Here is a 14041-nt window from a genome sequence, read left to right on the forward strand (position 1 = left end):
ATAGATATGCCTCAACTATAAGAGACAAAATAAGAAAAAAATATATTTATTTGCAAATTATGGTGGAAAATAAGTATTTGGTAAATAACAAAATTTCATCTCAATACTTTGTTATATACCCTTTGTTGGCAGTGACAGAGGTCAAATGTTTTCTGTAAATCTTCACAAGGTTTTCACACACTGTTGCTAGAATTTTGTCCCATACCTCCATGCAGATCTCCTCTAGTGCAGTAATGTTTGGGGGCTGTCGCTGGGCAACATGGACTTTTAACTTCCTCCAAAGATTTTCTATGGGGTTGATATCTGGAGACTGGCTAGGCCACTCCAGGACCTAGAAATGCTTCTTACGAAGCCTCACGATACATGGCCCCATTTATTCTTTCCTTTTCATGGATTAGTCGTCTCATTCCCTTTGCAGAAAAACAGCCCCAAAGCATGTTTCACAGTAGGTATGGTATTCTTTGGATGCAACTTAGCATTCTTTCTCCTCCAAATACGACAAGTTGAGTTCTTACTAAAAAGTTCTATTTTGGTTTCATCTGGTAGCGACACACAGCAACGTCTTTTCTTCCTGAGAAGGCTGAGGAAGGCCCAGTTTTCACCACCAATCCGTACCACCTTCTATAGAAGAACTATCGAGAGCATCCTGAGCAGCTGCATCACTGTCTGGTTTGGGAATTGTGCCATATCACAATTCTCGTGACCCACAGGGTGAGATCTTGTGTGGAGCCCCAGATCGAGGGAGATTATCCATGGTCTTATATGTCTTCCATTTTCTAGTAATTGCTCCCACAGTTGATTTCTTCACACCAAGCTGCACTAAATCCTATTGCAGATTCAGTCTTTCCAGCCTGGTGCAGGTGTACAATTTTGTTTCTGGTGTCCTTTGACAGCTCTTTGGTCTAGTGGAGTTAAGAGTGTGATTGTTTTTCTGGTTGTTTGAGGTTGTGGACAGGTGTCTTTCATACTGAGTTCAAACAGATGCCATTAATACAGGTAACGAGTGGAGGACGTTACAGAAGAAGTTACAGGTCTGTGAGAGCCAGAAATCTTGCTTGTTTGTAGGTGACCAAATACCTATTTTACAAAGGAATTTACCAATTAATTCATTACAAATCCTACAATGTGATTTTCTGGATTTTTTTCTTATTTTTCTCATCTTCATTCTCATCTTTATAAGTGGAAACACTTGCACAAATGGTTGCTGATTAAATACTTTTTTATCCCACTGTACTGGTTAGAAAACAGCACCAAAAAATACAGATTATGCTCACCATAATAAAGGTTTGCAATGTTACCAAAGACCCCCTCTCTTAGTACACTTGTTCAAGCTTACCTGGTTACTAACTACATGCACCTGTACACTACTCACTCACACTCTTACAAGCTATACCCACGGCATAGTTTTTCTCCAGTCTATACACTGATCAGCCATAAAATTAACACCACAAAACATTAATTAACACATTAACATTATATACCAACATCAATTACATGTCAGAGGATCATGGAAACCCAAGGCTCATTTATGCCAGTGGGGAGCAAAGGCTAGTCTGTCTTATCCCACAGAAAAAAACGATGCTCACAATTTGCAGAAAAAAAGTCAATACTGTCCACGATCCAAGGGCACATTAACACCCAGCGCACCACAATCTTCCATGCATGGGGTCTGGCAGGCAAAGAGCCCAAGGTCACTGACCTGGCATCAAAACTCCCCATATAACTTCCCATATTATATAACCAATCCGTTTAAACAGCCATGGGATGTTCCAGATAAACAAGTCCAATCAATGGAGTTCCTACTGCACAACCCACAGCATCCAAAGGATCCGCTGTCAATGTCCTCTGGGGTTCTTGTGCCCCATGTGGGCAGAGCTGCCTTGACAGCACAAAGAAAAAAACTTGTGAAGGGAAAACAGAATATTGAGCATAATGTGTAGTAATGTTATTGCTGATAAATACAGGTCCTTCTCAAAAAATTAGCTGCCAAAATCATCAATATTAAAACAATTAAAAGGCTTGAACTACTTCAGTTGTGTGTAATGAATCTAAAATATATGAAAGTCTAATGTTTATGAGTACATTACAGAAAATAATGAACTTTATTACAATATGCTAATTTTTTTAGAAGGACCTGTATACTGTACCAGGCCTTAGTATTGATAGCTTGGTTACTGAGTCTCTTTCCGGTTATTATTATTGCGTAACCCTGTTCATGTTTTTGCCCATCACCCAACCATGTTTGTTTGTTTGCTAACCCAATATAGTTTTTTTTTTGCTGCACTTGTTCCTGACATATGAGGGCAAAATGTTTTCTTGATTAATGCACTTAAATGTTAAGTATCTACTCTGAGGCAGAAGAAAATAAAGGGTTACGTGTTTAATACTGATAAAAACATATTTTTGCACATGCATTTGTAAAATCATTGTCATATGGAAATCTGCAGTTAATTTGTTTGGTATAGTATTTCCCTTTTTGAAACTAGCCTTACTGGTCATAGGTGAGCAAACACAAACCAAAGACTTTTAAAATGCACTTTATTTAAACAGCTACATATATTTGAATTAAAAGCAAAGCAATCTGGTATTTTAAAAGACACCTTGAAAAATAATCATGATAGAGCCTATTAAATCTTTTTAAAATAGAGAAAAAAAGAAAAACATAGAAATCTTTGTGGCTGATGTTTTTATGATACTGTGGTCACAGTACATCCTTAGGGAAGTTTGATGCTGCGTCTCCGTCGACTATCTCCTATGTAAATGTGTGTGTCCTGGTCCTTGAGACAATTAGCCTGGTTACAGTTGCATGCCTCCACATGGAAGTAGGTGTGAGCTATTGAATCTCCATTAATGCAGTCCAGATTCACTGTGCGGTTGCTGGTGAGGCTTGCTTGGCAACAGCTACAAGATGAAGAGCCCATCTCAGTGTACCTGGAACAGACACACAGACATATTTGTCAGCTGAATTATCAAGTCTGTATGGTTAGGAGGTGTGCATTTTTAGGGTTGAACCTTAAAAATTCTCATACTATTGATGTCTTATACCATTGATGTCTTAGCTAAATCTGCATTTTGTTATTAATTTCAAGAAAAAGAAAACGAGATGCTGATAAAGAAATGGCTTTATAGCTGCTACTATATAAAAAACCAAGGCTTTATTTCACAACATAAAAAAACAAATTGTAATTATTGAAAAAGTACATCAGATATGCTCATATACAGTAGAAATGTTGCAATTTAAGTAAAGGTGTTCCAACATCATGTGTATTATCTTCAAATTGCCTTGTCCTTTTTGTTTTATTACTTTTATTATAGATACATTACACGTTTGTGTGTGTGTGTGTGTATGCACTTACTTGCTGTAGGAGTTACAGTGTCCTTGACAGTATGTTTGTGCCACTGTGGTCTTTGACCTGCAGTTGTTATAAGTGATGTAATCCAAGGTGGTCTGTACTTTACATCCAGTGTCCTTCCCCTCACCTGAAAACACACACACACACACACACACACACACACACACAAAACACAATCATTTTTTGTTGAAATCATTAAGTGTTTTTTGATTTCTAAAGGCATATTAATCAGCTATATTATGTTGTATAATGCCACTCACAGACTCTGCAGCAGCGATCTGCAGAAAGCTGCACGGTACCCTGCAGATAAAGATTACAAAAAATTAGTGCCCAATTAACCATTAGCAGTCCTTAAACAAAAATAATTAACTTTACTTTATTTAACCTTAAAAAAGGTTATTCTTTTTAGCGTTGAATTTACATACAGTACATATAATTGTGTAAAATTGAAGCATATAATGTATGTATGCATGTACTGTATGTACATTTTATTTGTTTCCTCCAGGTAATCCAATTTCTTTCACAATCTAAACACATGCAATGTAGGATGACTGGCATTTCCAGTCATCTACTAGATGGGCTCCAAACGCCAGCAACCCTACACTGGATAAGCTTACACTAAATTTTTTACATACTGTATACAGTACATAATCCACTGCTTAAAATTTGTAGTCCTGTGTGTGTGTGTGTGTTTGTGTGTGTGTATTTACAGGCTGGCAATCGTCAATGCTGAATGGTGGACACTGGACTTTGTAGTTAGTAGTAACATATTGTCCATCAATTATGGTGCAGATGAACTTATTACAGGCATCATGTGAAGGGGTCCATGTTGCTCCACTCTGCAAAATGATTTGATAAACAGTGGGTACAGAAAAGAATCATCCCTTTTTTACATTTTATAGCTTTGAAGTCTGAAATAACGACAGACAGTTTTGTTTCATCCAGCTGTGTTCACTTAGTAAAACTTTTAACATCCAAGTAAAAGATAACACCAACACCAACATGTCAGGAAAAAATGAAAAAAAAAAAAAAAAACTGGAATCACTGATTTGGAACAGGATCATCCCCTTCTAAAAATAACTTGTAAACTCAATCAGGTGAAAGTAATTACCTTCTTAATGTTACATTGATGTTCAACTGTGATCAGCTGTGGTCTTTTTCATAAGTTGGAGCCTTTCAGTTTTTGGTAGTGCAACTAAAGCAAACAATCACTATGGGTGGCAAGGCACTGTCAAAAAAACTCTGGCATAAATTTGTGTACAGGCACACAATTATTAAGTTTTTTCACAACATACACCCTCCCTGAACCAGGCTGTTGAAACTGGATGAGTCAGGTCGAAACTGGTCAGAGAGGCTACCAAGAGGCCTACAGCAACTCTGAAGCAGTTGCAATAATTTATGACAGAGGGGTCATTGTGTCAACGTCACAAATTCTCCACAAATGTGGCTTGTATGGCAGGGTTGCAAGAAAAAAAATGCCACTCTTCAAAAACGGGCAAATGCAGTTAAGGCTGAGCTTAAATGCCGGTGGTCAGATGAGACAAACATTTTAATTATCTGGCCACAACACCTAACAATTTGTCTGGAATCCAATCCAGCTCACCATCTAAATAACACCATTTCTACAGTAAAGCATGGAGATGGTAATATCCTGTTATTGGGATTTTTCTCTGCAGCAGGGACTGAAGCACTTGTCAGGGTAGAATGAAAATAGATAAGACAAAATGCTGTCAATTTCTTAAGGAAAATCTGCTGCCCTCTGCCAGAAAGTTTTTACCTTCCAATATGACAATGACCCACATCACACACAGCAAGAAAAAGGTGAATGTGCTTGCATGGCCTATGCAAGGGCCAGCCTTGAACCCAATTGAACTGTGGAATGACTTGAAAACTGCAGTCCACAAACGGTCACTATGTAATTTAACACAACTTGATCAGCTCTGCAAAGACAAGTATGCACATATTGAAAAGTTAGATGTGCAAAGCTGTGTGTGCTATTGAAAAGGTGATTAGCTTAACATGATTGAGTTTAAAAGTCGTTATCAGGAAGGGGTGATCCTTTTCCAAATCAGTGATTCTGTTTTTATGGGTTTTTTTTTGTCATGTTGGTGTTATATCTTTCACTTGGATGTTAAAAAAATATACTGAGTAAATACAGCTGGATAAAAAAAACTGTTGTCTGTCTTCATTTCAGAAAAATCTCACAGAATACTTCACAACAAAAACAAAACGTAGAAATCCCATTTGTACTAATTTTATGATATTGGTTTTACAACCCAACGACTTTCCCAATGTTTGAAAACAATCTAGTTCTTACACCTTAACCTGACAACAATCTAGTTTTTACACCTTAACCTGACAACAATCTAGTTCTTACACCTGAGCATTACAGTACCTCCAGTGTGTGTACTGTGCCATTATTGTTAATGACACATTTATTCTGTACACATTTTCCACAGCATTCAGTAGTGTTTGATTCCACATACACATAGCCCTGGGTGAGAGAGAGAGAGAGAGAGAGACATTCATTAAACTGTCTCATATCACGCTATAACGTGTCATGTTACCTCTGGGGTTCCTCCAGGTTCTCCGGTCCAAAGACATGCAGATTAGGCTAACTGGCGTTTCCAAATAGCCTGGAGTGTGTGAGTGAGTGTATGTACGCTTGCCCTGCGATGGATTGGCACCCTGTCCAGAGTGTACCTCGCCTCATGCCCTAAGCCTTCTGGGATAGGCCCTCCGCGACCCTGAATACAGCTTTATAGATAGTGATTGAGCTAGCCAGTACTCTGTTTGTTTCTGCAATTCCTTTAGTTAAAAAGTTAAACTTATGTAAAACATAAATTTCATGTAATTTTCCTATTTTGTCTGTGCAGAAAAAAGAAATATATAAAACATTATAAATTAACTGTCAGGAGCGTAGCAGAACGAGGTGGATCAAACCCAGGAAAATAAAAGCGGGTTGAGACGGGGGCATGGTCAGAAAGTGGAACCGAAGGTCTGAAACCAGAGAATCTATCAGTGAAGCGAGCCATAATCAAAAAGGGAGATTCAGTAACCGGGAAATTAAAGAGCAAGGCGTCAGATCTGAAAACATGAGACGAGAAGCCATAAACCAAAAGGGAAGTCAATACGGAAAAGCGAATGAGTGAGGTGAAAAAATCCAAATCTTGAGAAAAAAAGAGCACAATGGAAAAAAACATGAGAAAATCAAGGTAACAACACACAATAATCCAGTGAGTTAAGCAGAGCAGAGTTTGTTTAAATGCTGGAATAATCAAAGGAGAATAAAAGACTGGTGCGCAGACGGGGCGAAAAAGGGGCCGTGAGAAAGGGCACATGTCGGACTAGGAAAACATGGCAGACAGCACGTGAATCATAACATTAACAAAATGCTTGTGTCCACCAGAAGACTTGTGAATTTAATGCCATTACATTTAGTCCAAATGCACCACAATGTGCAAAGTTCTACAAAGTATTTTAGTATGATGATGTTTGTGATTTGCAGCTCTTTGTGGTGATTATAATAGTAATTTGTATTATATTATACACTATTGTAATTGTAATGTCAAGAATTTATAGCACTGTGATATTTTTTTGCACATTACCATGATAATGTGGACCATATTGTATGGAATCAAATTCAAATGTGTATTTTTCCATTCTGCAGCAGTTTTTACTCAGAGTGTAAATAAATCTGAGCATTAATTTCTAAATTGGCATTGGCCAACATGTCCCAATGTACAGTCACAGTTCATCATGATTCACCGTTTGTTTTGGCACTGTGATTAGGTTTCCAACTTTCCGCGCATCGGTCCTTGCACAGTCAAACCGCATAGGTGAAATAGGGGTATAACAGCAGGAATAACAGAGGGGTGGGGGAGATGGTTTTGGAGGCGGGGCTTGTAGGATGACTTTCACACACAGACTATAGATTGGGAATAACTGCTGTCTGGCTCACGGATTACATAAATCGTCTAAATAACGATTACATTTTTGAAAAAATAACTAAGTAACTGAGTACTTATACGGCGGACATAACATGTTAGATTACTTCATCTAAAAGGTAATCCAAGTAATACTCTAACGTGCTACTATGTGTGGCAGGGTAAGTGGTTGTTTTAATCTGTGACTCAGTTGGGGGTGTGGTTATCAGATTAACGAGGGGAACGCAGTCTAAGGACCCTTATTGTGACTGGTGGTGACGTGTTTGTTGTGTCTGGGTCCTCTTCAACCTGGCGTGTCCCTTTTCGTTCCTGGTTTCTGGTTATTAAGGTAGGCGTGGACTCTGTTGACTGTGTAGCTAGGTGAATAGCTTAATGCTATTTACAGTTTAATTCTAGTGGAGGTGGCGTCATGTGGACGTGTGGATTATTCGTGGCGGAGCGAGCTTTTAGATATGCCGGTATTTACAAAAAATTTAATCACTTTGGCAGTAAGCATATTTAGTGTATTGTTATAGTGTCAGCAGCGCTAGCAGGATGAGAATGCCGGCCGGTAGATTGAGCTGCGGCATCGGCGATGAGTACTCATGCAGCTTCACGCGGGCGATTGTTTAATCCGAGTAAGTATGTTTTGTGTCTTTTCTTTCCATGTGGTCAGTAGATTGAGGTTAATGTGTTTATTTTCCTCATGTTAGGAGTGAGGTGGAATATTATAATTCCCTTGCCTTATTCCCAGTTGATGATGCTAGCGGCGACGCCATTGCTGTTTTGCTTATGAGTAGGAAGACCGCTTGCTTGCGACTCGGCTGCTTTGTAGGCCGTTGGGCTGTAGCTACGGTGTGTATGCGAATTGCTTCTTTTTTTTTTTTTTTTTTTTTTCTTGATTTGCTTTACTGTTTAGTTTTTGTTTGGTGTGAATAAAATTGTCTTTACTGATTGATTGTTTTGCATGTTTGCTTTGTTTATTATGTTGTGATGGCGCGAGTGTTTGTGTTGTTGTTGTTTGTTTTCGGTTATGTTAATTTGGTGCGTTTAGGCACCGGTCTCATTCGTATATAGGACTGGAAGACGACTTGGTGCCTTGCTCTATATACTACTGAGTTTGTGATTGTCTGTTTATCTTCTTTTTCTTTCTTTATTGTTTTGATCAGGAGCCAGGCACGGTGCAGGACAGGGGAGGCTGGCTGATCGCGTTTGGGTGTGTACTTCACGGAGTGCAGGTGTACCAACACAATCCTTTCCTGTAGTGAGTGCATGGCATTTTATTGGATGTGAATTTGGGTGGGTTTTAGATGATTTTCTGAGCTGCAGCCGGCCTGCTTTGTCCTGTCAGTCTCCGTTCCATTTCTCCTTTTCTCGCCGATATTTGTTGTTTGTTTTTAATAAATAAAACATCTCTTTTGTATTGCTACCCACGGCTTAGTTAATCTTTATTTTTGCCTGTGATAGGTGGAGCTTACCTGTGTGTCTTTATTGGGAGTATTCCCCTGGCACCCCACCAGGGTGGCGTAGTCGGATTAAGTTAATTTTGCAAATTCCCGCCTTTCGGGATATTACAGTTGCCACATTTGTAACATGTTCCTTTGTAACGTGTTACACCCAACACTAGTTATATGGACTTTGGGAAAACTTACTGGATCACAGTTTTCATTGCAAGTCACAAATCCGCACTGGATCTTATACAGTTCTGTTTTTGAATTCACATCCCAGGTGCAGTGACACTCTTGGCAATCAACAACAGGAACTAAAGTACCAGGCTGGAATGGAGAGTTTGAAATATAATTATTCATAGAGGACATAAATATCACTATAAAACATGCAAAACTTTGACATTTTAAAAAAAGCTGTTATCTTTCTTAGTTACCTCATACTCCAGTCCTTTATGAACACAGACCTTCTTTGGTTCTGTAAAATCAACCCATGTAATGGCAAAAAATATATATTAGAAAACAATTATAGTATGAAATCATAAAAATAATATCCATAGTTTTTATTAATTAGTATACCGCATGTTAATTCAGGGCAGCAATTTCCTTCGGGCGCTTTGAGTACAGGAGTGTAGCCGACTGGACAACTGTCCTTTATACTTGGGCAGGTGCTGCTCTCGCAGCCTGAAATAAGTGCAAGAAAATTGTGGAGTCATGTAAAACACAAATTTACGCCAACTTGTGTAACTGGTTTCAGTGAATGACAGTAGACGTCAGAACAACAACAAAAAAAAAATCACATTTACATTATAAATGTACAAACACTACATAATTTTATTCTCCAAATGGATTTAAGATTTCTGTATTTGCAAAAACTTTCGCCATAGTCCAAAAAAATTACAAGCAAACACTAAGCAATCTTACGGCAGGTAAGGATAGTGCAACAGGCATCTGATGGATCCGTCACATTGACAACAATAAATCCTGGATTGGTGCAGGTCACTTGGACGCTTGAACACTGCTTTGGTTTACAGGTGATTGTTGCAGATGTTTTATCACAGACACAGTCCTGGCAACCATACTGAAATTGTTCTCCAAGCTGACAATTAAAAATAGGAATGTTAAGGCAATGTTTGTCTCTAAATATTATACAGTCTGAGTCTTTCATCTTAAATGTCCATTTCATTCATGCAGTCACCCACTTATTCATGCAGAATTACAACACAATCATTTAATATGCATGCTGAAGTATTATTCAGTGAGACAGATGTGTGGCTTTACTTTACAATGCGAGAAAGACCTATTCTTACCTCTCGTCCTTGACTAGAGGGGTCCAAGCATCCTACAAAAACAAATTGGTCCAGATATTACTATACTGTATAAATATTATTAATAATATTATAACTTTTAATAGTGAAATTAAGGGCATTTTCACACGCATAATGTGACAATGTGTGGGCATAAGAAATCCACTTGTTAGTGAAATTAATGAAAAAAAAGGCTTCAGTTCTCTACAGAACAGAAAGATTGGATTTTGGAGTAGTTTAAAAACGATTAACTATATTCTAGAGCTATGGGTCCATCGGTGTAAAAAGAAAAGCACATAAAGCATCATGCATAGTGTCCACTGTAAAAGCTTCAGGTGGAAGTGTTATGATGTATGGTTGCTTCAATTGGTCAGGTATAAGCTCAGCAACGTTAACTGGCACTAAAATTAAGTCAGCTGACTACCTGAATGTACTGAATGACCAGGTTATCCCACAAATGCACGCAGCTCCCTCCTTTGATTAAACCCATAAAATGCATTAACTAATATTTGGTCATTAACATCATCTGAATGAAAAACTGGCACTGCATAAATAGAACAGTACCCAAACCCACTGGTTAATACAGTGATAGACAAGTGATGTTTTGGGATGGTTTGGGGTATTTTGTGGCTGGTGGTCCATCGGGTAATTATTTAATCATAAATTAAGAATTCTTGTTTAAAGAATTAGTCAAGAAAAATATATCATGATGATATAAACCATTGCAGCTTCTACCAGGAAGTTTAGACTTGGTTGTAAATAGATTTTCTAACAATATAATTAACCCTATTGAAACCTGTGCCCTGGAAAGGAAAAGACTTATTACTTACCACATTTGTCAACGCAGACTCCTGACTCCTTACTAAAGAGCTGTGTGCCATCAGGACAGAAACATCCCTCAGTGGTAGTGTTCATAAAATGGTCTTCAGGACTTATAATAATAATAAAAAAGATATTTCAACATAAGAAATTCTATTTTTACATTATTGCATCTTAACAGTGGTCTTAACAGCTGACACTAGGAACAAAAACACAATATTTAACTATTTTAAATCAAATTCACATTTTAGCCACCTTAATTACTACCCTGAAAACATATGCATTATTATAAAGATCCATGAAATTATATAATAATTTGGTTAGTATAATGTGGTAAAATGATTATATAAGTACGCAATTGGGCCTCCGAGTGGTACAGTGGTAAAATGCTCGCCCTATCATTCGAAAATCGCGAGTTCGATTCCAAAGGTCTAGAGAGAGCCGATTGGGCGAGCTCTCTCAGAGGGGAGGGTGAGAAGTACTTAGTGCTTCCACATTAATCACGGCTCTACAGCCAATCAGGGGCGTCTGTGAGCTCTAAACTAGAGAGAAAATTGGGGGAAAATCCCCCCTCAAAAAAAGAATAAGGTTTTAAATAGATGTATTAAATGCACACTTGTCTTTGCAGCTTGGAGGATGAACAGGTCCACAGGCTTGGTACACTTTGTCTGCTGGACATTTAACAGCTGTGGAAGAAATATTCAACACATATTTTTTATTTAACAACATCTTAAACTACTCTGAGAAAATCAATATATTATCTTTACAGACTTAATACTAACTTATGCTTGATATTTTTCACATTTTTTGTTTGTTTTTTTCTATATGTTTTCATGTGAGTGGGCTTACGACAACGATCAGTGTGTTCCCTCCAGTTTACACAGAGACCAAGCTGAGAGCAAGCTACTGCATAGGTCTGAAGACTGGTGCAGACCACGGCCGGGTTGCTCATATGACAACTGTCAAACTGGCAGCCAGTGATGTAGTTGTCAGGGGGGAGGTGGAGATGACACTCCTTAAACAAACTGAAAAAAAGTGAACATGGTGTCTATTTGAAAGACTAGTATATAGTGCTAATTATAAGCATGCAACATATAAAAATGCAAAATGAGTAGTATAATGTGACATGTGATATGAAATAAGTCAATAATCAGACCACCGGTACGAGACTTTTGGAGGTATTTATGCAAACAGAATACTGTATGTCAGAACCTAGCACATTTTTACTTTGCACCTTTTGACTAAACTTAATTAAATTATACATACAATCGTAATGCAAATAAAAATGTTTAAGTATAAAAGTGAAACCTAGCAATGCGGATATTTAAGGTAATACGCACTCGCTTTTCAGGAGCTCGCAGACTGGGTTGATTGGACAAGGAGGTTTAGTGGGTTCAGGTGGTGGGGGCGGTTTGCATTCAGGCTTGTTCAAGTCTTTTGCTTCCCAGTGATTTGCCATTTCTGCACAGTCATCTACAATTTTCCCCCCTGGCAGCATGCAGTCATCAGCCTGGTTGTTGTTGCAGGTACCTGAAAAAAATTTAATTACAAACACAGTTGAACATTGCCATTATTCACATTATGCAATTATCTAACAATCTGATATAAAGTTTAACAGTAAAATAAAATAATCATGAATGCCTATTGATGCCAGGCATAAATATAATTAGACAAGCATACATCTATTAACTTTTTATTGCTGTTTAATTTGTGTGAATACTTTATTTATCCATAATGGTCTCACTATAACTATGGACTCAACAATTTTTTAACAAATGGTTGTTTTATTATAACATAGTTGCATTTATATTGACATACCACAGTGTCCTTGTGTGTTGTTCCCAAAATGCTGGAATGGCAAGTTGACACTAAAACCAGTAACTCCAAACATCACCACAACCATGAGCTCTGGAATTTCTAGGATTAAGTTCAACTGTGAGCTCACCACCCTCACACCACTTTGATAAAATGGTAAGTTTAGAGAAGACTGCCCTATTAAAGCCTGAATTAATGAAAGTAGAATAAATAGTCAGTTGCTGGCTCAGCATAACCTATTCAATCCCAATTCTAAAGAAACAACATTACTATTATTGATTGTAACAAAAATCCATATTATACTTTTGTAGAGATGCTTTAGTGTTAAATCATACCTCCAGTTTGGCAGCTCCTATAAGGTTGTGGTTTTTCAATGTGATCACTAGACTGTTGTAGGACACAATGATAGCTCTTGGGCAGGACACAGATTCTCGGGGATCACAATTAACATTATCAATGTAGATTTTCAAATTGTGTTTAGGACTGATTTCCTCCATTAAAACATATGTGCATTCTCCTTGATAACTATAGAACAGTCCATCAAATGTTTTATAGTGAGGATCACCCCAGCCTTCACAAAAACCTGGAATGGAAAAAAAATTTAGAAAATATTTTAATGCTTTCATTTTTCTGAAGTATAATTTAACCTATTACATGTTTATTTATAAATTATTTTATTGCATTAATTTACTTATTGCATAAAATATTTTTGGCACTGGCCTTGTTTGGTCAACATTCACATAATGATCTAAATTTGGAGTCAAAGTGTAAAAAAAAAGTTCTAAAAGGTTAAATTATGTATGCCATTCACTGGATTGGACTTTAGATGGGAGCAAGATTTTTACTTACAATCACATTTATTTTCTTTACAGCAGTAATATTTGTCAGGAACCTGCACAGGTGGTTTGCCATTTGAACAAGTGATGTTTTCAAGAGGTGGACACTCATATGGAATGATCTCAATAGTATAGTTTTCGATGCACCTGGCCTTTGTGCAGTTACAGATCACAAACGTCTCATTTTCCTATCACAAGAAAAACAGCCATTTTCACACTCGTCTATGCATCACTATACAGCACAGAATGTTACAAATGTATTTAAGTCCAGTTTGATATCTGTTTTATTAAATATCATGAAAAAGAAATAAAACATTTATCATCTAAACAAGCTAAATCTATAACAGTAAAAACTGCATTCCAACAATTGCTCTGACTGTACTTAGTTAGGGTTATATACAGTATATACTGTATACTGTCGCTCAAAAATTTGGGATCACTTGCAGTTTTCTTGGTTTTTGTTTAGTGATTTATGTTCTACATTCTATAACAATACTGGGAATTTCAAAACTATGAAATAACACGAAATCAGGTAATTAT

At 37.4% G+C, this 14041-nt stretch overlaps 1 protein-coding gene across 1 annotated transcript in view; it reads right to left on the minus strand.

The window, feature by feature from the left end:
• Nucleotides 1–2546: 2546 nt before the first annotated feature.
• LOC128540801 (mucin-2-like) overlaps nt 2547–14041 on the minus strand; it is a 39621-nt gene continuing 28126 nt past the window's right edge. Inside the window, exons 28-44 of the mRNA XM_053510782.1 lie at nt 13515–13689; nt 13001–13248; nt 12669–12852; nt 12191–12380; nt 11700–11875; nt 11467–11536; nt 10862–10962; nt 10035–10066; nt 9649–9823; nt 9304–9408; nt 9162–9202; nt 8932–9054; nt 5749–5847; nt 4064–4192; nt 3614–3653; nt 3357–3480; nt 2547–2931 (exon numbers count right to left, since the gene is read on the minus strand). Coding sequence (XP_053366757.1) covers nt 2715–2931; nt 3357–3480; nt 3614–3653; nt 4064–4192; nt 5749–5847; nt 8932–9054; nt 9162–9202; nt 9304–9408; nt 9649–9823; nt 10035–10066; nt 10862–10962; nt 11467–11536; nt 11700–11875; nt 12191–12380; nt 12669–12852; nt 13001–13248; nt 13515–13689 — 2229 coding nt within the window. The 3' untranslated portion in view covers nt 2547–2714. The remainder of the gene's footprint in view (nt 2932–3356; nt 3481–3613; nt 3654–4063; nt 4193–5748; nt 5848–8931; nt 9055–9161; nt 9203–9303; nt 9409–9648; nt 9824–10034; nt 10067–10861; nt 10963–11466; nt 11537–11699; nt 11876–12190; nt 12381–12668; nt 12853–13000; nt 13249–13514; nt 13690–14041) is intronic.

Source organism: Clarias gariepinus, chromosome 2 (genome assembly GCF_024256425.1).
Source record: "Clarias gariepinus isolate MV-2021 ecotype Netherlands chromosome 2, CGAR_prim_01v2, whole genome shotgun sequence".
Classification (NCBI taxonomy): Eukaryota; Metazoa; Chordata; class Actinopteri; order Siluriformes; family Clariidae; genus Clarias; species Clarias gariepinus.